This window comes from Pipistrellus kuhlii, unplaced genomic scaffold (assembly GCF_014108245.1).
Source record: "Pipistrellus kuhlii isolate mPipKuh1 unplaced genomic scaffold, mPipKuh1.p scaffold_m20_p_7, whole genome shotgun sequence".
Taxonomy (NCBI): Eukaryota; Metazoa; Chordata; class Mammalia; order Chiroptera; family Vespertilionidae; genus Pipistrellus; species Pipistrellus kuhlii.
The window spans coordinates 43,895,873-43,922,073 of record NW_023425573.1 but is presented as its reverse complement, the minus strand read 5'-3'; the positions used below and the strand labels follow the sequence as shown (position 1 = coordinate 43,922,073).

Here is a 26,201-nt window from a genome sequence, read left to right as displayed (position 1 = left end):
AGGTATGACTTATTAATACACATTGCCGTACTAATTAAATATCCTTCTAAACTTCAAGAAGTGATGACTTATTTAATGAATGAATAAGGGACTAATAATTATGACCCATTCCCATGTGTCAAAATTAGTAAGCATTGTGTCAGCTCTCTTTTGAAGAGATGTAATGGTTTCTGTGAATGTGGAAGATGGGGGAGAGATTGTTTAGGGTCCTTGTTGAAGGTGGAGCTCATGTTTTGATTTGTCCAACTCACTCATATGCTTCTCTGAACTCTATTACCACCTCCTTGCCTGGAAAACACGTTAGAGATTGAAAGAGATGTTTCTTTGTGCTTCTTTATACCAACACTTAAAAAAGGAAGTGTTTACTCTAATTGTTTAAGGATAATGTAATATAAGGATAAGTAATCACTGATATACTATCAAGTGGGGAAGTGTCACTCTGCAGAGATAAGGACCGAAGTAAAAAGGAAATAAGAACAATATTAGTTTTTATAACCAGTGGGAACATAATATGTTCCATATATCATCTATTTAGGTCTAGTATATAGTTCTGATCCTGGGTAATTAACCATGATAATATAAAAAGAAGACTTAGGTTCCACAAAGCATATGATCATAGAAAGCTGCCCAATCCATGGCTGCTCCTTACCCTCCATTGTGTTGGTCAGGATGCTAGCTATGCTCATGGCTCTCTGCCTTCCAGAGGAATCCTCTAGCATTTCCATCGAAATCTGGTACGAACTTAGCCTTCTCTTTCTGACCTCTGTTTCTGTGGTGGTGCCCTGCAAACCAAATACTGATGGCTCAAACCACCCTTTTCAATGACTAATACAACACCACATAGCATTTTTTGGAAAACCATGCTACATGCAATTTTTCCAAGTCACAATTTTCAAGCAATAAAATACTTACTTTGTTCTTAAGTTATAAACAGTTTTTTAAAAAAAATGATCATAGGTGATAGCCTTTACCAAGAATTAACCAGTTAGAATGCAATTATATAGAGAAATTATATTGCAGAACCTGCTGGGTTTTTCAGGGAAATTTTTATAAGCATGCTAATGTCATATATTGTTTCATCTTGTTCGCATTCAAATTTTCTGCTTATTTCAATAACTTGTAATCTTTCCCCCAAATAAATAATATGATTATATAGTCCCATGGGTACATTGTTTTACTGGAGGCTATATTGACAATATTGACATATATGGGCCAATTTTTTTTTCATGCACAAACACAGATGTACAATGAAATGTGTGTGCTTTCCTGAGATTTTCTTAATTATTTCTATAAGCCATTTTATAAGAAATAACATTTTAGAGCCATTTTAATAGATATCAAAATATTTAAGTCACTGTAACATTGACAGTTGTATAAAAACTGCCTATTACCTATTTGCTCACTCACTATAATATTTCATTTTAAGTATATGAAATTTCCAGAATATGAAAAATTATACAATTCTGGGTGATCATATATCTATAATGGTTTGGTTGTTAAAGTGCTCATTATTTTGTGTTGGTAGGTCTACTGAATTTACAGGTATTATTTCATCCCAGATTCAAAAAACTGAGCTTTTTTAACCTGAAGCATTTGAAAGCTAATGATCCCATACAATTCAATTGATTCTAAAAAGATCATTGTTTTGCATTCAATGAATAATACATAATCTTTAAGCACTGCTTCCAAAATGACAGTTCTTAAAAAAATAATATATTATTTCATTATTAGGCCTTGATTATTTCAAATTGGTATATACTGTCAGTAGGAGCTAACTTATCATCTATTATCACCTCTGGCAGTTGTCCAGTAGGTGAGGTTAAAGCTGATGGTCCACCCACCAAGGAAACCACACCATTGCAATCCACAGTGCTGTGCATCTTCCCATTTGCTGGAAGCCCTGGCACCATCCTGGATGACATACTGGCCTGACTAACGTTACTGTTGCGTCGCTCTCCGTGTCTGTGGGGCACAAACAGTGAGTCTCTCCTGCTCTCGCTGTCTTCAAATGTGCTGTGCTCATCATCAGCAAAGTCATTTTCAGAACCGACATCCTTGGCCCGACCTCTGAAGCTGAAAATGCTTGTTTTGCTGTTGCGTCGTGGGGAAAACAGGGAGCCACGGATACTTAGCAGAGACTGAGGAGAGCAAGGAAGAAAGGAGTGGGGGGCACACACACACAATTATTTAATGTAAGTCCCAATATTGCAGCATTTATTTTCTTTTGGGTCTAGAAGAGTCTTGCTCCTAAACCCAGGTAACCAAATTAATAGAAAACACATATGTTTTGCCAAAACTGGTTTGGCTCAGTGGATAGAGTGTTGGCCTGCAGACTGAAAGGTTCCAGGTTCAATTCCAGTCAAGGGCATGTACCTTGGTTGCGAGCACATCCCCAGTAGGGATGTACAAGAGGCAGCTGATCGATGATTCTCTCTCATCGATGTTTCTAACTCTCCATCCCTCTCTCTTCCTCTCTGTAAAAAATCAATAAAATATATATTTTTTTTTAAAAAGAAAACACATGTTTTGATATTTTTATTATAGATCACAATGCAAATTTAAACATATAGTATTCATTTTTTTTACTAGAAATATTGATTTGCAATTTATTAAGTCCATGACCATTACATTTAATCTTCATCTAGTACTGTGAGGTGTATTTTTTAATCACAATGTTATAGGGCTGGAGCATCATGCTGAAGATGACAAGTGGGTTTTTTTGTTTTTTGTTTTTTGTTTTTTGTTTTTTGTTTTGGTGGGAGTGGTAGTTAAACAAGTAGTAGGTTGCTTTCTCTGCCAAATACTATGATCTGAAAGGACATACAATTTGGAAAATAAGTTATGGCTCAAGTGAGACTGTTGGCTCAGATTTCAAATATTTGTAGGAAATATTTTACTTCTGGATAATGGTTTAAAAACAAAACTAGTTTCTTTTCCTTCACATCTTTTGGATTCTGACAGGAAATTATTCTTTTTCTGGACCTGTTTGTCTCTATCCACCTGGAAGTAAAAGTCATGAAGATAATCTATGATGCTGTCTGCCAAATTTGCTAGCAGTTTCCCAAATGGCTAATAGTGATTCATGTTATTTGAGAAAATATATATCAGAGTAATGACAACAGAGAGTATTTCTAAACTGCTTAATAAATTATTTTCTTACTTAACATTTAACGCTAAGTGCTTTAAAAGGCAAGATATCGATATATATACTTGACTTTGCTAAACAGGGTGATATAAAACACAGCTTATCTTTCTGATCTCATTTTAATTTTATTAAAAGAAACTGGATGATTCAAAACCATTTTGCATTACACGTGTTCACAAATAAATCAAGTTAATAGTTTCTGGTACAGGAAGATGAGGATTTAGCATGAGGTCTCTTCTTTCACTGTTTGGATAGATTTTAAACACACAGCACCGAATAATTCTACTTTTAATCTAGCCTTGGTGATAGTTTTCAAAGACATCTTTATTCAGTCTGCAGAATCTTTGTTTATTCCCTTTCTCATTTAATGTGATTCCTGTTGCTCCCCCAGTTCGTCTCTCATGACCTCTCCTATGGCTCTGCATAGCCAGGGCAATAATGTATTCACACATATAGATACATGTGCATACATAGTCATATGTCAACATAAATATGCACGGACCCTCCTTTCTTTCTCCAAGCTTCAGTGTAAAACCAAATAAAATCATTTTAGTGGGGAAAAGCATTGGGAAGGCAAACTCCATCCAATTTATTTTGGGCCCTCTGCCTAATTAGGTAATGTTGATTTTCTTGGGCCTCATTCGTAGCTTTATTTTTATGACTTTTCCCAGAATACAAAGCACTAGAATAATCTTTGTTGCCCTTTATATTAGGGATGCTCTGGGAAGATACTATTCATTTAAAAAGGTGCCATTGGTACGGTCAGCATAGCTCAGTGACTGAGCATCAATTGTTGAATGAAGAGGTCACAGTTTAGTTCCTGGTCGGAGCACGTGCCCAGATTGCAGGCTCAATCCCTGGTGTGGGAGTGCAGGAGGCATCTAATCAATGATTCTCTCTCATCATTGATGTTTCTATTTCTCTCTCCCTCTCCCTTCCTCTCTGAAATCAATAAAAATATCTGAAAATAAAATAAATAAAATGAAAAGGTGCAGTTGCTTTGGGTTTGGTTAGGTTCATCACAGGAAATATACCGACTGCCAATTGTCCAACCTGCGGCTGTGTCTGCATGACACTCATTTATCTACTCACTATCAACAGCGGTTAGGTGAATTTCCACTCATCAAACTGATAAAAAAAATTAGACATTTTGGAGAAATTAATTGAGCCCCCATTAAAAAGAATGCTAATGTTTTAAATCTCCTCAGATTCAATTTAAATGATCAGTACCTTGGTGATGTCCAGACTTGTTTTTGAAACTTTAATGTGCACTTTTAGGTCCTGGCCTTCTAAAATTAGGATTCAGTGAGAGAGGGTAGGACTCTGGAATCTGAATATTCACCAGGTGGTTCTATGCAGGTGGTCCTCACTCTATACTCTTACGTTAATCCCTAGGTTGGGTCAGAATAATCATCTCAATATACTCATGTTCAGAGGCCATCTTTGGCAACTGAAATTCTGTATGCAAAGGTTGGGAGAATGTGGTACATTCATAATCTATCCTGTACATGCCTTTAATTTGCATGTTTTTAAGTCAGGGTGTCTTCAAAGGCGGTCCAGATCTTTGAGTTTATTTGAAACTTCTATTCACTCTTTAGAAAATATAATAATGGGTGTGAGCACAGCTTTCAAGGCAATGGAGACTGAAAAGGGAGATGACAAAAATAGTATTCAGAGAAAAGAAACCAAAAATAACACACTACAAGATACAGCAGAGTACAGGGAATACCCACAGCTGCGGCAGGCCTTTCTCCAGGGAAAACAAGCTTTTGTGCTCTAAAGAGCGAAAGATCATCTTTCTTTGCCTCAGGCACGCCAACACGTCCATCCCAGGGTTTTATGTTACCTTGGGCCCAGAAGGTAAATCTGAACTTTTTCTTAGTTTTCAGTAATAGAAGGGAGAATAGAAGGAATCAGGTCTGTAAAACACAATGCAGGGCTGAACTCAAGTGGTTTTGGAAAAGTCAAGCTGGAGCACGATGCAGGGAATTTGAAGATGTTCTAGTAAATGCACACAAAGCCATTATTGGAGAGAAATGTCCACTCAATAATATTTCAAGTTACAAGTATGTTTCTTATCAATGTTTTCAATTATCCAACTATTATACTTTGTTCTAGCTACATAGCTACAAAACTTGTGGTTTAAAATACGTTGTCTCAGTGTTTTCAAACAATATAAATGAAATCTTGGCGGGAAGGGATTTACTTTCCATTGTACAACTCTGAACACTTTTTCCATTTTGTATTATAAACATTTATTATCTATTTAAAAATAAAATACCATATGGCTTCTCTGCCTTGAAGTTTTCAGAAAATATATTTATTTTGAACAATATACCCTGCCCAGCTTATGTTTCTTGACTCCACTACCTTCATTGATTCTCATCTCCATCAGAGTCCTTTTTAAAAAAAAATAATTTCTTTATTGATTAAGGTATCACATATTTGTTCTCAACCCCCATTCCAATCCCTCCTCCCCTGATGCCACACACCCCTGTTGTCCTTGACCACTGGTTAGGCTCATATGTGTGTACATAAGTCCTTTGGTTGATCTCTCCCTTTTATCCCCACCCTCCCTTTGAGGTCCAACAGTCTGACCCTTGGCTCCTTCTCTCTGGGTCTGTTCTTGTTCATCAGTCTATGTTGTTCACCATTTCCCCTAGATAGTGAGATCATGTCCTACTGGAAATATACTTAGGAAAGTAGAAGAATATCATGTAAGGAAAAATATCCTGAAAGTAAATCACATCTAGAAAATTTGTACTTTAGAAAATTAATTGTAATGCTATCAGTAAGACACCCATGAAAAACACACATGGTGTCCAAACAAGCCAGATAAAATCATTTGGGCAAAAAATGAAAAAAGATCCCAAGTCAAATTTGTAGAAAATATTACTTTATTTACAAAACTAGAAATTATAATCTGCTTCTGGAATATTTTTTGCTTGTGAGTTGTGTTAATGCTCTGTGTCTTTTTACTGAGGAGAGTAGATATTGATAGGCTTTTCCCTTTAATTTTTACATATCTATCTATCTATCTATCCATCTATCCTTTATCTGCCTATCTACCTACCAATCTACTTATCTCACTATCTCTGCATTTACAAATATAAAATGAACTGCATGTAAAATGTGTATATTTTTATTCTGATTTTAGTATTTAACTCTGGCTGTCAGCTAATCCCTCTGCTGTGCTTCTCCATGGCTCCTCAGCACAGGCCTCCCAGCTGCCTGTGGGCATCCCAGGCACACTGCCGCACTAGGGAGCTACTGGCACTCGCTGGAAGAGCCCACAATGCTCTTCCATGAGGTAGCCTCTTTCCATCTCTAAATGTTTGCTGAAATGTCTCTTTTACAGTGAGGTTTTCCACACCACGCTATTTAAAATGTTTATATCTAGTTAGTGATCTCGATTCCCATTTTCAAGTTTACTTATTCCTATAGCACTTAGCACCTTCTAACACAGTCTATAACTTATTGTCTGTCTCCTCCTGTAATATAAAGTTCCCCGAGGTCAGTGAATTGTATTGCTTTTGTTCACTGAGATATTTTCAGCATCTAGAAGTGTTTCTGCCACACAGCAGGTTATCAATAAATATTTGTTGATTGGCCAAATGAACTAATCCACAAGTTTTTATTGGAGCACCATGATGAAACAATGGTGAGCAAATATTGATTTTCAAAATCACATAAATATATTCATATGAATGTTGCTAATGTGCATTTACATTTGTGAGTTATTGAAACTACTCAAATTTCTAGTTTCTCATTTAGAATTCATTTACCTATTTTAACTTAATAAGAGCTTTACTATTTGTCACATAGGTATTCCATATTGTTTAATCCCCCACAACTGTTTAAGGCAGAGATTATTATCCACTATTTTACAAAGTTAAAGTGACTCAACCATAGTCACAGAACTAATTTGGAGTTGAAATATGAACATGGGCTTTGTGACATCAATCATTAAGCTGTGATGTCAAATACTACTAATCCTAACGACTTCTAATAATCTTAATAATGCTAAACTATGTCAGAGATAACAATTTAAGCCAAAAAGAATCTGGTCCTATAGACGCTCAAGCTAAACCCAAAAGTGTTCTACTGATGTACTATCATATGTTATATTTGTATTATGCCAGATAGTTGTTGAATCTCTTGATACCAGCATTATCTGTAGGAAACGGTGTTCATCTTATAACTTTTTGTGTGTACATGTTATTTTGTCCTAATATGAAAATTCAAGCTATAAATTATTAATATAGAGTTAATATTTATTTTATTTGCATAGTAAATGTAAATTATAAATTAAATATCCATTGATAACTTGTATATGCCTTTTGTTCCCAACCAAGAACTAAACAATGAAATTTGTCCTTACTCCAATTTTTAAAGAAGTTTTATAAGAAGTTTGTTTTGTGTTTTGTTTTTTTTTCCCCCCCAGGAAACATATCAGTTATTTAATCAGATTCTTATAAGAAATTCAGAACACCACTTTGTGAGGATAAAGTGCATTGGTGAGAGCAGAGCATGGAGGTATCCCTGAAACTGAGGAACAGCTTTGATTTTTGGCAGAATTTGTGAGTCCACAGCTTTCTGGTCAACCTTGTGCTGTTTTGTAATCTCATATTTCTCTGTGCTGAAGATCTCACCCTCCTCGTGTCTGGGCTTGCACAGCTCCTCCTCCTCTCTCTCCTCTCCCCATCCCCCCCCCTCCTCCTCCTCATCCTCCTTCTCCTTCTTCTCCTTCTTCTTTTGAGGAAGCATCAGTGAGATGTTTGGGGATTTTTATCTCACTGATATCAGTTTTGGTGGAGGTGGCAATGACATATTTCTGATGTGTTCTTCAAAGAGGAACTCAATTGAGGGACAGAGGTCCAGTCACAAGTAGCAAGCCACTGCTCAGTGTTTCAGAAAAACACTCTCTTGCTTCTGTGGATCCCACTGAGAATGATCAGAATGGTCCCAGGAGTGATGCTGGCCCGAAATTTCCTCACATGCTGAAGGGTTTCTTGCCATGGCTCAATAGTTTTCAAGGCACATCTTCAGTGGGTTAATACCTAGGCATTTTGCGGAGTTTAACCACTCGGGTGCCACCCTTCTTGTCGCCACCAACTGGTTTTGTGACAATAGCAAGAACTTTCTCCTTTTCTTTTCAATCCTGGGTTTAGCTGCCGAATACTTGCTCTTGTATTAATACATGGCCTTTTGCGAATACATAGCTGGCTAGAAATATCTGTCAATTCCTCTGTCGAGGACGAGGTTTCGGCTGCAGTGGGTCTTCCCCTTCTCAGGTGCCTTAACCTTGCCACCAACATCAGCCTACTTCTTGGCTTCAGGCTTCTCCTTCTCCTTCTCCTTCTCCTTCTCCTTCTCCTTCTCCTTCTCCTTCTCCTTCTCCTTCTCCTTCTCCTTCTCCTTCTCCTTCGTATCCGGCTTCTCAGTTTTCTTTTCACCCACCATCATGCAAGATGAGAAAGAGAACTAGAATTCTATTCTGTATATGAAGGACATATAGCCCTTGATTGATGTATAATGTTTTGCTCTAACTTAATTTTAATTATGTAGAGTATTTCTCAAAATATTACCTTTAGGGTATAATTATGACCCAGATTAATATGATTAGAAGAGTTAATAAGTCATTATACATGAACATTTAATGAACCAGTATTCAAAGTCATAAGTACTTAATCACCAATTTCCTAACTATTTACTCTTTATATTAAGTAAAACGTATTGCGGACAGAAAGTTAAAACAATTTTTTCTCTTTGACTTGACATATGCTAAAGAATTGATTCGCTGGCATTAAATCAGAACAAAAATAGACCATCTTCAATTTAGTTCTCTTCAAGAGTATTTTGGTCATAATTTCATTCGAGTGAATCATAGCACGACACCAGATCAGGATAATGGAGACTCACAACAACACAGTTCTCCTATCAGAAGATAAAGGCCAAGTCCAGAGACATTTCTTTTCAAGATTCATACATATGTTGCAATCAGAACCACAGATAATAAAGACAGAAACCCAGATGTAAAGAAGATAAATTAATCCGAGGCCTCAGAAAGGAAAGATAAGCAAAGGATTGTAAAACTATCTCCCTGAAAAGTATAATAGAGAGGTTTTTCTCCCCACCACACCCGCCCTCTCCCCCCAAAAAAAGCAGATGAAGAAACATCATCTCAAAATAGGGCAACATTTAAAGCTGATTACCTTAAATTAAAAGTGAATCTAATACACACACACATGATCTCTGAAAGCATAACAATCTAGTCACCAGTGTATATCCTATATAATAAAAGGCTAATATGCAAATTGTCCCCTTGACACAGGAGTTCAACCAGCAAGCAGGCCGGCTAATCGCCATGTCCCTTTCCCCTGGCCAGGCTGACCAGACCCCACCCATGCATAAATTCATGCACTGACCACCAGGTGGCAGACGCTCAATGCAGGAGCTTTCATGACACGCACTTGCCATTTACAGAGAAAGGGCACTGTGGACCTGGCACTGACAAGGCAACACTTGGCTTCCCCCAAGTGGGACACAGACCCCACCACCACCCTGGAGTGACAGCCCACCAAGTCACAGCTAATGCTGCTGAGACCCCATAGTGCAAAATGTGGCTCACAACCCAGGCCAGCCCAGAAATGGTGGCTATGGGTGCTGGGTAATGACATCACATAGCAATGACAAGCCTCCTTGCAGATTCTTCAGCCCAGGAACAAGACTTGCTTCATAGATAGTTGGAAATATTTCACACTGTAACCAAATGTCTGAAGCATTTTCCTGTGCCTCATTTCATTTGATCCTCACAGAAGTCCTAGAGCAGGTATATAGGAGACTTGGTGGAATCCTATTTTCTTTCCATTAGCCAGAAAACAGTGATTTAGAAAGTTTAGAAAATTGATCTGATTGAAAAAAAGTAAGAAATGGTGGACCTTGAAAATGACTTCAGGTTTTCTCACTGCACGGAAAATAGTCAAACACTGCTGCAATTAAATATTTTACCCTTTGTTCTCCCTCCTTGTGTGATTTATAATAATAATGTGCTTTGTGTTGATATTTACTGCTGTGTTGCTGACAATTAACTGAAAGAGAAGTTAGGGTGCTTCACTGGGCTGGAAAAAGTTTAGCTACATCAGAAAGCAGGTCTGATTAAGCAAGTTTATTATCTATCCATATAAGGCTAAGTTGACTACACATGTGCGATACATATAAACCTCTCGCTGGCACCAATCATACGTGTGTGTTTCGATCTGTTATTGTCGATCGTGAATTTGACACTTCTATCATAGGGAAAGGGCAAATAGCAATATTAAAATATTTATTCTAATTAATTTCCTTTCAATGTGCATAGATTCATGCACCAGGCCACTAGTGGTTTAATAAAAGTCTTGTTTAAAAATAATTTATGATACAAATGTAAATAACTATAATAAATGTTAGTTACCTGCCTTTCATTTAAATCAAATATACAAAACAAAACACAGCAATTAACAAGCAATAGCAATGCCAAAGTAAATTGGAGCACTTGGTAGAAAGCCATACCTGATGAGGGGAGTAGAATTTCTTGTCACTAGTCAGGCGGTTTCCATCCATGGAAAAAAGGAAGCTTCTTCTCTTGACACTGTCTTCGGATTCAGATTTGGGAAACCTGTCTCCCTCGCCTTTGTTGTTTTCTTCAAGGTGCTCCCTCTGTCTTCTCTTCTTCCTTCTGTTCCTCCACTCCTTTGCACTTTTGGAGCTTAACTTTGAGGCTTCTGAGGAACTTTCCAAGAGCTCTCCCAGACCACCTATTCCACTAAAATCTCTTGAAGCAGCTGATGCTGCTGCAACTGCCTGTTTAAAACAGAGCGAGGTACTGGTTAGAACCTATGACTCTGAAAACAGTTCAATGGTAAATTGTTGCCATTTATGGCTATTAATTATATGTGAACATGATGTCTTCTGGTCACTTCATTGTGCTTTTACTCTAAGAGTTCCATTAGTAATGACACCGTTTTACGTACCATAAAGCAATATGCATTAGGACAAGTAAAGTCTGGTTTGGCACATCTGAAAAGATGTGCCAACTCTGTTGAGATTAGCTTCATTTCAAGAGATAAAAAATACCTTCTACATTATAAAAGCAAATGTTTCTTTTCATGGTTATTGGTCTGGTTACTATTCCAACTCCATCCACAGGCGTGTTTCTTCTGAAACATGGGATTGCGAACAACTGAGTGGTATTTTTTTCCTCCTAAATCTAGGACAAAATATTTGTGTGTTTGTGTGAACTCAAATCATTTAAAGTGTTTACTATTTATCTCTCGATAGAAGTTATGGGAATGTATTGGCTAGTTTTTTCTCTTATTTCATTTGAATTACATTTATGACTATAGTTCACATCCTTAGTGTCATGTTAATCCCAGAGATCAATATGATTAATTTACTGCATAGCACTTTTAATTTCAAATTCTTCAATATTATAAATTATTATAATGAATAATAATACATGCTAACATATCAGTCAATAAGTACCTAAAATTATCATTCAAGGGTTTATGATGATTTTTCAATGTTTTTCCATATTTTAGTACATAGTGAAGCGTTTCAAATTTCTGTACATGCTAAAGAAACACAGCCAGCTCTAAGATAAAGTATGGCAAACATTTTGTATTTTTATTTATATGAATAGTATTTTTAGACTGGAAATTATGTAAACATGACTAGAGAGGATAGGAAATAGCAATATAGTGCATATTAAAGCTGAGTTCTCATTAAGTATATTCATGTTTTTAAACATAATCAAGGAAGTGGAAATGAGGATACTGGAATATGAAGATACGGGTTCAACTCTGTACATATGTCATTCCTGAGTATAAATAACTCTAACTTATCTACCATTTTGTTCTATCTTTTCCACTGGACTGTAAGTTAGACAAGACTTCTGTCATGTTTTGGTGTGCCTAGTATTACCTGACATAAAAAAATGGGGGCTCAGTTACTATTTAGTAAATAAGGATAAAAAAAGACATAATGTTATCTCTTGTTTTGGACACTGATGTGGGGATGGGGGAAGAATAAGACATACCTAGATTTGACTTTTCTAGATCTCAGAAGACTATCAGGATGTATAACAGAAATATATTTTAGGAAAGAATGAAGATAAAATTTATAATACTTTGACATCATGCTGTGCTTTATGGTTCTTCCTCCCTAGGGAGAAAGAAACTCTAAGTTTCCACATTTCTGAATCTCATCTCAACTTGAAAAATATATATAGCCGAACCGGTTTGGCTCAGTGGATAGAGTGTCGGCCTGGGGACTGAAGGGTCCCATGTTTGATTCCAGTCAAGGGTATGTTCCTTGGTTGCGGGCAAATTCCCGGTAGGGAGTGTGCAGGAGGCAGCTGGTCGATGTCTCTCTCTCATCGATGTTTCTAGCTCTCTATCTCTCTCCCTTCCTCTCTGTAAAAAATAAATAAATATATTTTAACATTTATTTTTAACATTTTCTTATAACATTTTCTTATAAAATTTCTCTCTCTCTCTCTCTCTCTCTCTCTCTCTCTCTATATATATATATATATATATATATATATATAAAGAGAGAGAGAGAGAGAGAGAGAAATTTTATAAGAAAATGTTAAAAATAAATGTTAAAAAAAAAAATATATATATATATAGAGAGAGAGAGAGAGAAATTTTATACATATATATATATATATATATATATATATATATAGAGAGAGAGAGAGAGAGAGAGAGAGAGCGAGAGAGAGAGAGAAATACAAATTCTCTAGGACTCCCATGATTTCAGTGATGGAATTTATGGAACTACATATTTATAGTACTAAATATGTGTTCAGCTAAGCAACAGATAAAATGTAAGACAGATATTTGTTAATATTGAGTACTATATTAATTATGGAAACTCAGGTCTAAAACTTGGTATAAGCAATGCCCCGCATTCAGATGAAACATTAATTCAGAATTTGGGTATTTACAGAATTGCATATAGTCAGATAGCCAGACTTTTATTGAATTCTTGGTCATCAGCATTACTTCTAACATCATCAGTGATGAAAGATGAGAAATATTATGAAATACTTTAAAATATGAATATGTTAAATATAAATATTTGCAAAATAAATGAAAAAATGAAGCACATTTTTGTAGCAAGTCAAATATAGTTTATTATGCCTGATACACAGAGTATACATAATATATACCATTGAAAGAATGGAATATACATGCATTCCCCTTTATCCAAATAAAGTCCTTAACTCACCTTTCCACTTTGAATAGACAGAAACATGCAACACACAGTGCTAATCATTTATTGTCTAGCTTATTGTTAGAAACAAAGGAAGTTGTGGTAATATTCCTTTGCCATAATCCTGAAACTCATGTTCATTTAAATCACTTCCGGAATTTGTTTTGCATTAAGACATGATTTCCCTACTTATTCTGGGTAACAGTTGGCAAATAACTCAAAACCAAAACAGATTTCTAAGGCAACAATGGTAACCTCCTGACACAACACATTTTCTGTGTCACTCACCAACTCAAAATCTGTCACTTGTTCCACTTCCAGTGATTTGATGGTCCCTCAAAGGCAGATGTTTCCTGTCACCTCTAATGTCTGATTACCTGTTTATACCTAGCTCTGTGGCATGGCCAGTGTCCTGTTTATTTGCAAATGGCTTGCTGTATTCCTCTTATAGCAAATAATACGTCCTTAACATTTTCTTATAAGATTTCTGTGTGATTCAAAATAGACTCTATAACTCTGTATCTGTGTCTTTAAAATATAAAACCACATGATTGCCAGGGATTATACTGCATTTTAAACATAAAATCCAGTTTTTTAACCCTACTCAAAACTACAAGACATTGTCCTGGCCAGTGTGCTTTGTTGGTTGAGTGCTGTCCCATGCATCAAGAAGTCACCAGTTCAATTCCTGGTCTGGACACATGCCCAGGTTGTAGGCTTGATCCCCATGATCAGCAAATTCTAAATATATGATTGAAATGAGTAACCAGCTAAGCAATTCATTGTTAAATCCCATCTCACTAAATAAATAAGTAAATAAATAAAAGCCAAAAATAAAGACTTAATATTATATGTTATGCATCTTCAAAGTAACTAAGTATTATTAAAAAGTTCAATTTTGAAACTACAATTCCAAGGATATACTGTCATTCAAATAAAGTTTCAAATATCCGGAGCCATCTATCTGGGGGGGAAAAAGAATACCTACATATCAAAATGTCACTATGTACAAAAGATTTTGTACTTCTGTTTCTGGTCAAGAAATAGTAACAGGGATCAGATTTACTCTCTTTCCTGAAACAAACAGTAAAATGGACAGAACACATGCAATAATGGTTTTGAAGACTGAATGAATGAGACACTGGGTAGAGTATTCAAAAGAATTTTCACTAAACAGTAGGGAATAATAAACAGTAGGAAATAATTAGCCCTAAACTAAATGCTGACCTAGTTCTACGTAACAAATATCAAAGTTTTGAAGATGTAAGAGGATCAGACTGTTTATAAGTAATGTAACTATGTCTCTCAAAAAGGATCAATAATTTTTATTTAAATAAAAAAATATTGAGCAACAAAAAGGTAAAATAAACAGTGTCTATAATTCAACTGAAGATTTTCAGCAATGTAAAAAAACAAAAACAAAAAAACACACAGAGGACTAGATGACCATTCATGAAGAAAATTATTAATTAAAACCAATATACATCATAGATGTTAGAATTTCCAGATAAGGACTTTAAATAGTTATTACAATTGTATTGTTTATGTTCAAAATATTAGAAATAAGGGAGATATAAGACAGATGCAGATTAAGCTTTTAGAGATGAAAACTGTAATATCTGAGATGGAAAATACCCTGAATGGGATTAATAGAAGACATTACACTGAAGGGGAAAAGATGATAAAGATATAGCAATAGAAACTATCCAAGTCAAAATGAACAAGCTGATTCTAAAGCTCAAATAAAAACTACAGCGGACCTAGAATAGTCAAAATGGCTTTGAAAAAGATAAAAATTATCACTATCTGATTGCAAGACTTATTATCCAGCTACAGTAATTAAGAATGTGGTATTGGTGCAAAGACAGACAAATAAATCAATTTGACAGAAGAGAATTCAGAAATAGATCCACTCACATATGGAGAACTGATTTTTGACCAAGGTTCAAAGGCAATTAGAGGAGGAAGAATATTTTGTTCAGTAAATAGTGCTGGAATAATTAAATATCTCTCTATATAAAAGCCTAAGCAACCGGAAGACTGGCCAGTAGCTATAACCTGTACTGATTGATCACCTGGGGGCAGATGCTCAAGTGCTGCTTAGCTGACCACCAGGTAAGCCAGATGCAGAACTTACCTGGCAAGCACAGCTGCAGCAGTGCAAGCCTCTGTGGCAGCTTTACTGAGTGGCGGCAGCAGGCATATCAGGGCTGGGATGAGTAGGAGCTTCTCCCTGGCTATCTGGCTGCCTGCCACCTTGCTCACTACTATCGACATCCCTTGGGGGATGTCGGACTGCCAGTTTTGATCCCTGGCCTGTGGGGATGGGACTGAAACCTGCAGTTTGATATCCCCTGAGGGGTCCTGAATTGTGAAAGGGTGCAGGCCAGGCTGAGGTACCCCACCGGTGCAGGAATCCATGCACCAGGCCTTTAGTCTATATATAAAACAATATCAACCCATAAAACACATTTTATACAAAAAAATCACATTGACTTAAATATAAAACACAAAACTATAAAACTTGTAAAAGAAAAAAAATAGGAGAAAATCTTCATAATGCTGGTTTGGCAATAAAATAATAAATAAATAAATAAATAAATAAATAAATAAAATAGATACAACACCAAAAGCACAATCAAATAAAAAAAATTGATAAACTAATTTATAAAAATTAAAATCTTTCATTTTTAAAAACACTATTAGGAGGAAGAAAAGACAAGTTACAGTGTGGAAAAAAATATTTGCACAGCATACATGTTATAAAGGACTGACTTATTCCTAGAATATATAAAAAATACTCAAAACTTAATAAGAAAACAAACCACTCAGCTAATATAATGGCAAAAGATCTGAACATTTCTCAATAGAAGCTATACATATAGAAAGCAAGAACATGAAAAGACACTCAACATCATTAGTCATTAAGAAAATGCAAAACAAAACAGCAATGAGATACTTAATATAATGCTTAATAAGCCTTACCATCCCCAATATTGGCAGATGTATTTGAGACAATGTAACTCTGACATGAATTAGATCTCACTTTCAACTTATATTTTCCTTTTAATAAGACACTATTATCCTTTCTCTTCTCCTCAAGACATAAGTGCCCATTCAACAGGCCCCTTGCCCAAATACGCCATAATATTAATGAGAATTTAAAGTTAGAATCTAATAGAAGGTGCCTTCCTGATGTCCTTAGAGGAGCTGCAGGAAACACTTTTTGTGCTACAGAAACCCAAAAGAATGGTTAGGAGTAGGTATACCTAAAGTTTTCTTCTTAACATTTTAGACTATTTAACTTCAGATTAAACCTCAAATAGTATAAGTAGTAAAATACAATGGTTGGAAATACCAGTGATGTCTTTTTTTCACATTAAACTGAAAGTCAGATTTCCTCTAAGCTTTCTTGAGACAATTGTATATACTAGGTGTACCAGTTAATAATGACAGATTTTGTAATTAAAAAATACAAAACAAAAAACAACACATGATAATTCAAGAGGAACATCAAAAGTGCTTTATTCAAAGTAATGTCCATTGCTAGCTACACATTTCCCCATCTTTCAGGTAATTTGTGGATATCATCCCAATATAACTTTTTGTGTTTTGAGGCAAACCATTCAGAGACCCAATTTTTCACTTAGTACATTTTGAAGTGCTACTCAGAAAGTGCATGTGTGTGCCAATGATTAGAACAAGTGGTAATCTGAAGGAGCAAAGTCTGGTGAATATAGCCTGTGGGTTAATACTTCCCAGGTAAGATCTTTTAACGTGTCTTTAACTGGTTTTAAAGTGTGTGATGGTGCGTTATCATGAAGCAAAATTACTTTGTCTTCTGGCACATTCTGGTCATTTCAGGATCAAAGCATGGTTCACATTGACTATTTGTTGTCAGAAACAATTAGTATTAACTGTTTCACCTGGTTTTATAAGCTCATAATACACAACATTTTCCTAATTCCACCAAACGCAGAGCATTGTCTTATTTCCAAAGTGATTTGACCTTGCAGTCAATGTTGATGTTGACCTGGATCAACCATGATTTTGTGTGTTTGGGATTCTCAAAATAAATCCACTTTTCATCACCAGTCACAATTCTATGCAAAAAAGACTTTCTCTCATGCCATTGAAGCCACATTGTACTGATGACTTTTCAGTTTTCCATTTGTCTTTTATTCAGTTGATGTGACACCCATTTTCCTTCCTTGAAAATCTTTCCCATTGCTAGTAAATGATCAGAAATTGTTTGCTAAGCAATGTTTAATCTTTCTGCAAGTCTTTTTGAGTTTGACAATTTTTGAGTTAAAAATATCTATGATGTTAACACCTTCAGAAAATTTGACATGAAGTTTTGAAACTTGCTGTCAATACGACAAAATAGCATACATATCAAGTCACATATATATATATCAACATGTATGTAACTCCATCTATTGAAACAAATCCGTATTATTAACTGGTACACCTCGTAGTTAACCTCATCCCAAATGTATTTTCTACCACCAGCTAATTTTCTTGTATTTAATATCTAAAAAGTTTCTTTGACTCCCAACTTCAGTAACAATTTTATATTTCTTTCCGAATAAGAATGAATGCCTGTATACCAAATGAAAATCCAGTCCCAATTTGACAGACATAATCCTACATAAAATTTTAATAATAATAATAATAAAGCTTTGTTTATTCCTCAGTACCTGAGCCTCTTCTTGCTGCTTTTTAAGCTGTTCGAGCATCTGCTGAAATTCCGCCTCTTTCTGCTCTGCCTCTTCCATGGTGGCCTGATTCTGCTCCTCATAGGCCATGGCCACCACAGCCAGGATCAAATTCACCAAGTAAAAGGAGCCCAAAAAAATCACCAGGACGAAAAATATCATGTATGTTTTTCCAGCAGCACGTAGTGTCTAGGAGGGGGGAAAAGGAATCATTTCATGAGTATTTCATATACTTTAATAAATACATAATTACCATAATTAGGTAACCAGAAGGTGAATGCTTTTTAGCATCCAATGTATTTTAACCAAGATTGAAAGGCACCCTCAATGCCTGTTATACAAGAAACTCTCAGTATATAGGTACTAACTGAATGAACAATTGGGGTCCCCAACACCCTGATTTTAAATAGTACCTTCCTCTGTATTCTAGAGTGTTACAAACAAGTATCCGTATTTGTCATTTCATGTATGTTCCTAGAATTAAGTTCTAGGCATGTTAATTTGACATCATTGTGATGGCCTATATGTCCCCAGAATTCATATGTTGAAATCGTAATGCCCAATGTGATGGCATTAGAAGGTAGGACATTTGGGAGGTGCTTAGATCATGAGGTAGGATCCTCATTAATGAAATTAATGCCTTATAAAAAGGGCTTCCAGAGAGATCCTGCGCTCCTTACACCAGGTGATGACACAGTGCTAAGGTGCCACTTCTGAACCAGAAAGTAGGCTCTGGCCAAGATAAGACCATGTTGGTGTCTTGGTTTTGCACTTCCTAGACCCTAGAATTATAAGTAATAAATTTGAACTATTTGTAAGCTACCCAGGTGTGGTATTTTGTTATGGCAGCCCAAATGGACCAAAACACTTACCAATTGGTAAAGGTTTTCCCAGTAGTCTTGAGTCATCAGTCGAAACAGGGACAAGAAAGCCCAGCTAAAAGTGTCAAAGCTTGTGTAGCCATAGTTGGGATTTCGACCAGCCTTCACACAGATGTATCCCTCTGGGCACTGGCTGTAAGGGAGAGAGATGGAGCCAAGGTCAGTGTAGCAATTACTGCTGTTTCAACCAACATTGCTCTCTGTGATTGATTTTTTTTGCCTTTCGTTTTTAGAACATTTCAGGTAATTGCTCACAGTGAAACTCTTTTCGGATGAAATTTATTAGGGAAACCAAGAGAAAATTTAGGTTCAAAAAGTCAGATTTATAGACAGTTAGATTGGCAGAGGGGCAGCAATCAAACACTTTTGTCTCTGGCACCATCAATATCCTGCTTTTTACAAACTAGCAAGGGTCACTAGTTAAAAATAAACCTGGCTGGCGTGGCTCAGTGGTTGAGCATTGACCTATAAACCAAGAGATCATGGTTCATTTCCAGGTCAGGAACATGCTCCATTTGTGGGCTCAATCTCCAGTAGGCGGTATGCAGGAGGCAGCTGATCAATGCTTCTCTGTCATCATTAATGTTTTTATCTTTCTCTCCCTCTCACTTCCTCTCTGAAAGAAATAAAAATATTTTTAAATAAATAAATAATAAAACAATAAAAAGTCAGAAAACAACCAAAGGTTAATTAAGCTCAACTTAATGAGCTTATTTGTCAACCACTTTGGTAGAATTTTCTAAGATAATATTTATATTTTAGAACAATTTTAGATTTGTAGAAAATTTGCAGTGTACAGAGACTTCCCATATGTCCCATGCCCAGTTTTTCCATATTATTAACATCTTATGGTACATTTCAATAAATATTGATACATTATTATTAACCAAAGTCCATACTTCATTAAGAATTTTATTTGGCATTTAACAATAGAGCAGTTATCAATTTTAGCAAATAAATGAACTAATCCATAGTATGTTCTCAATAAAAGGAAGTGATTGTTATTACTTAATAAGAATAAAGTAGGCATTAACCAACCTTACCCCAAATCTTATCTAGTCTTTTACATTAACAATAATAATAAAAAATAATAGGTAACATGCAATACACACTGATGATGGACCAGGTGCTAGTAATTAATCACCATAACAACCATAAGAGAGAGGTGATATTACTCTCCCCATTTTAGAAATAAGTAAACTCAGCTACAAAGAGCTTGGGACACTTTTCCAAGGTCAAAAAGTTTATAAATGGAGGAGTTAGAACTTGAACCTAGGCATATATGAACTGTAGAAGTTATGCTCTTATTTACTACACTCTAACCACAAAGGTTGGAAAAACTATCAGGGAAAAAAAAATCTCACCTAAGCTCCATCTCTAAGATTGGTATATGTTTTCAATAGCTCACTTAAACTTTTATGGCTAAAACAGTTTTTTGTTTCCTAGGATGACTCAAAATAGGTTCTGTAAGTTCTATGCTCTAAGAGTCACTTACTATTGCTATCCCTTGGATTCTAAAAAATGTACTCTCCTGATTTAAAATTAATTTATAATATTCTTTAAAAAATGTGTCAAATATGAGAGACTAGCAGGATGGCTAAGATATTGCAGCATCTGTTACTGTAGAATGTGACCAGAAAGAACTGTTAACATACAAACTCAGACTTGAATATGCCCTTGACATTCATCTGCCTCTGGGCTTCATTACACACAGGGTTTAAAGTTATTTCAAGATTATGAAGTCTCTCAAAGCTGTTCCCCAGCTGGGTTTGCACCCTGAAGACCATCTTATATTCTGGATCCGTTCCAGCCACATCAAAACTTATCGCAACTGCACATATTCACACAGTCTCCGATCTTGTGTTTCCTTCCCTGTATTTCCTAAGTGGCTCTTAAGCATTTACAGAAAGGACAGGGTATGGACATTCGCACTTCGGAGCAATAATATAAGAGCATCTTAATTGTGAAACTTTGCAGAGATCTTCACCCAAAGGGATGGTGTTAATATGAGTTTAGAACTGATAACAATCCAGTAAGACGGAGAAGGTAGTTCCGAGGTAGGCAGCACCACTCTTTACTGTATACATGTGATGCTATCCTCATATGTTTTTTCTTACCTGCTTTTTTCTAAAGTGCTCTATATCTTTAAAAAAAAATCATTCCTTACCCTGCATCTGAGCCATTCCCACAGAGTAAAGGGTCTTTGTGTCCATCCAAAACATAAAAGTGACCTGTTAATATAAAAAATAAACTAGTTTATTTTATATCAGTCCTATTGACATTGAGAAAAATGAGTTTGACTACCTCAGTTATTTCCAAAATGGACACCAATAAAATATATTTTTACAAAGATAGCTTCACACCCACAGCCTCAACTATTTATTGAAAATTCGTTCAGCAAGAGCTAAAGTTAGCAAATCCTTACTGTCATCTTCAATGTATTCCTTCCAGTCAAATGTGCTCATTGTTACATTAACAAATGTCCCGTTTGAGTCCATTGTGCCATTAAAGAAGGAAGTGGTGTTGTTTTCAAAAGCAGAATCGCTTGGGGGCCATTGCAAGCATTTATTCCGCAGGTTGCCCATGAACAGCTGCAGACCAATCAGCGCAAACACACTCAGACAGAACACGGTCAGGATCATGACGTCAGAGAGCTTCTTCACAGACTGGATCAGGGCCCCCACGATGGTCTTTAAACCTGAGAAGAGAGAATGCTAGGTCAACTGAGGAGGAGGGCCATACCCCCATGTCCCCTTAGTAGTCACATACATTCTCAGTCCCAGCTTTGTGGACAGCCAGACGGCTTGAGAAATGGATGATGAGCAGATTTCACTTGTGAACAATATGCTTTCTGGAGGTTAAAAATGAAAGTGTAAATATCTAGGCAGGAAGTTGTTTGTTTGTGTGTGTGTGTGTGTGTGTGTGTGTGTGTGTCTTTACATGCTGCTACAAACATGAAAAAAAAACACAGGTTCAGTTATTTTTCATTTCTCCTTTTGTGTTTCATGAGGCTATTTCCCTCCAAGCCATTCTTTATACTAGCTTCCATGTAGCAATGATTTAGAGAAGAAAAGAATTTTAAAATGATAAAAACAGCCAAATGCATGCTGTTTTATAATATTTTCTCTTAAAAAATATCCCTTATTGAAATAGATCTGCAGTGAATTATAAAATACAAATCAGTTAGAAAAGCCATGGTAGCAAAGCTATTTTAAGACTGTAAAAGAGAAAATTTTACATTATAAATGCAATGAAAAAAAATAAAGAGAGCAAAACTAGTATTTTCATAGACAGCTCATACAATTCCCTATTAAACTCAAAGTCCGACTTCATAAATAAGTATGTGATTTAGGAACTGGGATGCATTGAAAAATAAGTTAGCATTCTCAGAGGTAACAAGAATAATAAGATAGCTAATGCTATAAGTGTGATTTCAACTTCCCTATTATTACTGTATATTCAGACAGCCTCAGTGTTTAACCCAGCTCTCACCTGGAATAAGTGAAATTGCTTGAAGAACTCTGAATGTTCTCAATGCTGAGACATCACCCAGGTCCACAAACTCTGTCACATATTTTTTTTTTTTTTTTAAATATATTTTATTGATATTTTACAGAGAGGAGGAAGGGAGAGAGATAGAGAGCTAGAAACGCCGATGAGAGAGAAACATCGACCAGCTGCCTCTTACACACCCCCTACCGGGGATGTGCCCGCAACCAATGTACATGCCCTTGACCGGAATCGAACCTGGGACCTTTCAGTCCGCAGACCGATGCTCTACCACTGAGCCAAACCGGCTTCGGCAAACTCTGTCACATATTTGCAACAGGGAGTTCACACAAACAAAGCAACACACAAGAACAGTTAAAAATATAAGGGTCCTACCATCATACACCAGTTTCTTCTTACCTGGGATTACAGAAATTGTTTTCAAAGCTCTCAAGACTCTGAAAGTTCGAAGAGCTGAAACATTGCCTAGGTTTACAAATTCTGTTATATACCTGTAGAATAAAATCCAAGTTACTGATAGTTTAGCAAAGTTTATATTAAATAAAGAATGAAAGCCAGGTTTGACGTATTAAGTCCCTTGAGTTAAACAAGTGGAATTACTATTGAGTTCAAAGTGCCATGTGGTAAAAGCTGCTTCTAATTAATAAAATTGTGTTGCTTTATTTCAATATAATTTTCACTAATGTAAACAAATGTGTTTGCAAAATGAATCGAAGTACAGTTGGTGGTATTAAATTATAGTCAATGAATAACTTCATTTTGATGAAGTGGAAGACTATATGACATGAAAGTAATATAATTTTTAGCTCATTTATCCGATTATACTTTGTAATATGTATTCTAATATGTGTTCTCAAAATATATGGAGCATATAATTGATTTGATTAATAAGCATATTCTATATTTAAAATATGCCAAAAAAACATGATTTATGTTGCAACTATTTTCATTCCTTTGAGTTTATCAGTTTTTTCAGAAATACTCACGCCATCACAATGACACTAAAATCCAACCAGTTCCATGGATCACGAAGGAATGTAAAATTTTCTAAGCAAAATCCTCTTGCCAAGATTTTTATTAGAGACTCAAAGGTATAGATCCCAGTGAATGTATACCTAGGAAAATCATCCAAATTAACAATTTTGTTTGAACTTTTAAAATAGATGTTTTCAAATATATTTTCCTTCCATGGATTTTCAATTGACAAAAATTTTGTTTCTATTTTCACTTACAAAAAAAAAAAATCTAGTTTAATTAATCTTACAAAATTAATTAAAATCAAGCTTAGTTAATCTTTGAGTAAAGGGTTGAACTGAAGAGATAATATTTCCCCTAAAGAATACGATCTTATTTAGTACTTAAGTTTTAGAATAAGTTTCCTATATCTTCTGAATAATCAAATTTGACTCAAGCAACATTATCTGATTAAAATATAATACAAGCTATATATGTAGTCTTCAATTTTCTTGTAGCCAAATAAAAAAGAAGGAACCAGTGAGCCTAATTTTTATATTATATTTTATTTAAACCAATATACCTAATCATTTTAATCATTAAGACTAGCCAAATTTCAAGTTTCAGTGGCCTCAGGTGCTGGTGCCTCCCTCATTGGACAGCTCTAGAGGTAATATTTCTTGGGTTGGTATATTTATAATAAAACTAGAGGTGCATGAAATCGTGCATGGGTTGGGTCCCTCAGCCTGGCCAGCAATCAGTGCTGTTCAGGGCCTTTTAACCTAGTTCCAATTGGGGCAGATCCCCATGGGGAGGGGCCACAGAAAGTTGGTTGGACAGCCAGAAGAAGGGACTGCAGGAGGTTGGCTGGCCATGAGAGGTTGGCTGTGGGAGCGCACTGACTACAAGGGGGCAGCTCCTGTATAGAGCGTTTGCCCTGTGATGATCAGTGCGCATCATAGTGATTGGTGGACCAGTCGTCTGATTAACCAGTTGTAAAGGTCACTCGGGCTTTTATATATATATAGATATTTCATTCATATTTCATAATGATTAGAATTATTTTTAGGGTTATTTTATATCTTGAATCTAGAAAATATACTTAAGAGTCAGGCATGGAGTTATACAACTGCTTCTCTCTCTCTCTTCACATATATGTTTTATAGAAATATTAGCATATAAAACCTTTTAATTCATTAGTATTTAAGTGTGTGTATACAATTACCAAATTTCAGAGATAAAATTCCTGAATCTAACATTGCACCAGCTATTATCTCTATGCAAGTTGGCCAAATAAAGTAAACATACTCAAATTCAAATTTTAGCTCCTAAAATGGTGACTTTTCAATTTCCTGTTTACATACTGCATTTCTAGCTCTTCCTTCTTTGAGTGTTGACAATATGATTTATTTCTGTTTCTTCCAAAAATAATTGAAATGCTTGCTTGTCAACATTGTGTTCTTTTTTAAAGTGCAACTTGAGTTTATTCCTCAGATTATTTCACCCAAGCCACAAATATTTGATTTACTCTTATTAAAAATTGTTTTATTTCCAAGACTACTAGAATTTCATATGTGAAAAAGGGAGTGTTATTTTGTACTGTTTGAATTTTCTTATATGAGGAACAAAGAAATCAGAAGAAAATGTGTGCAGAAATCTCCACATCTACAATTTTTCCTCCTTTTTAACTAATTTAGTTGATTTAAAAAGGAATATATTAATTGCTATCTTTACTCATGATGAAGTAGCTGACTATTAGGAAGAGATGTAATTAGTGTCAAGATTATGTTCACTTGTGTTTTAGTTTGATTATTTATGTATTACACATAATCATCACGATATTACTGTTTGGAGAGAAAGCTGGCCTTGTAAAAGGCTATAAGACACAGTTCACATGTATGTTCTATTTATCATACGAATGGTCAGTGCTTTATGGTCTATACTTACACAATTCTGAGTAATCTACAGTTACTAGGAGTAAGATTAAATTCCCTACTTCTATTCCTTTTTATTTATTTATTTATTTTTAAGTAAAAAATTTTGCCCATCTGGCATGGCTTAGTGGTTGAGTATCAACCTTTGAACCAGGAGGTCACAGTTTAATCCCCAGTCAGGGCACATCCCCAGAGTTGGGCGTTCAGGAGGCAGACAATCAGTGATTCACTCTCATCATTGATGTTTCTCTCCCTCTCCTTTCCTCTCTGAAATCAATAAAAATAAAAGTTAAGTAAAAATTTTGTTGGGATACTTGGAGTATATGGTGAGTGTTGATAGCTATGGAAGGAAGAGTCCCAGAGCTTACCATAGAAAACAGATTGCACATAACAGGTGTTGAGAAGTACCTATTACCAAACTAAACTGAACAGGTAAGTGAGAATCAAGGAAACAATAATCTTTCTTAGCTCTGTGCCCATTAGGCTCTTACTCATCCTGTTAATTCTGTCCAGGTCCTTCCCGGCCACCCCCCGCAAACTTAACTATGTCTATCCTATATAATAAAAGCCTAATATGCTAAGTGTCTTGTTGACCAGCCATCCATTCAACCAATCAAATCCCACTATGCTAATGATATGCTAAGGCTGCTCAATAGCTCGCTATGACATGTACTGACCACCAGGCAACCAGTATGTTAGCCTGCTGCTGGGGTCCAGCTGATCAGGACTGAATGAGATGGGCCGGACATGCCCTGGAGCCCTTCCGCAGTTTCTTCCCAGCTGGCCAACCTCCTGTGTC

At 35.8% G+C, this 26,201-nt stretch overlaps 1 protein-coding gene and 1 pseudogene across 2 annotated transcripts in view; both read right to left on the bottom strand.

Moving 5' to 3' along the window:
• SCN3A (sodium voltage-gated channel alpha subunit 3) overlaps nucleotides 1-26,201 on the bottom strand; it is a 119,075-nt gene that overhangs the window by 48,016 nt on the left and 44,858 nt on the right. The window contains exons 6-14 of one of the 2 annotated variants that reach the window (XM_045575277.1): nucleotides 23,501-23,629; nucleotides 22,914-23,005; nucleotides 21,430-21,702; nucleotides 21,172-21,235; nucleotides 18,996-19,137; nucleotides 18,106-18,312; nucleotides 10,697-10,987; nucleotides 1,760-2,138; nucleotides 650-796 (exon numbers count right to left, since the gene is read on the bottom strand). In XM_045575277.1, the coding sequence (XP_045431233.1) occupies nucleotides 650-796; nucleotides 1,760-2,138; nucleotides 10,697-10,987; nucleotides 18,106-18,312; nucleotides 18,996-19,137; nucleotides 21,172-21,235; nucleotides 21,430-21,702; nucleotides 22,914-23,005; nucleotides 23,501-23,629 (1,724 nt within the window). The remainder of the gene's footprint in view (nucleotides 1-649; nucleotides 797-1,759; nucleotides 2,139-10,696; nucleotides 10,988-18,105; nucleotides 18,313-18,995; nucleotides 19,138-21,171; nucleotides 21,236-21,429; nucleotides 21,703-22,913; nucleotides 23,006-23,500; nucleotides 23,630-26,201) is intronic. The other variant, XM_045575276.1, reaches the window with a different exon arrangement.
• Nucleotides 7,592-8,608, bottom strand: LOC118709633 (annotated as a pseudogene).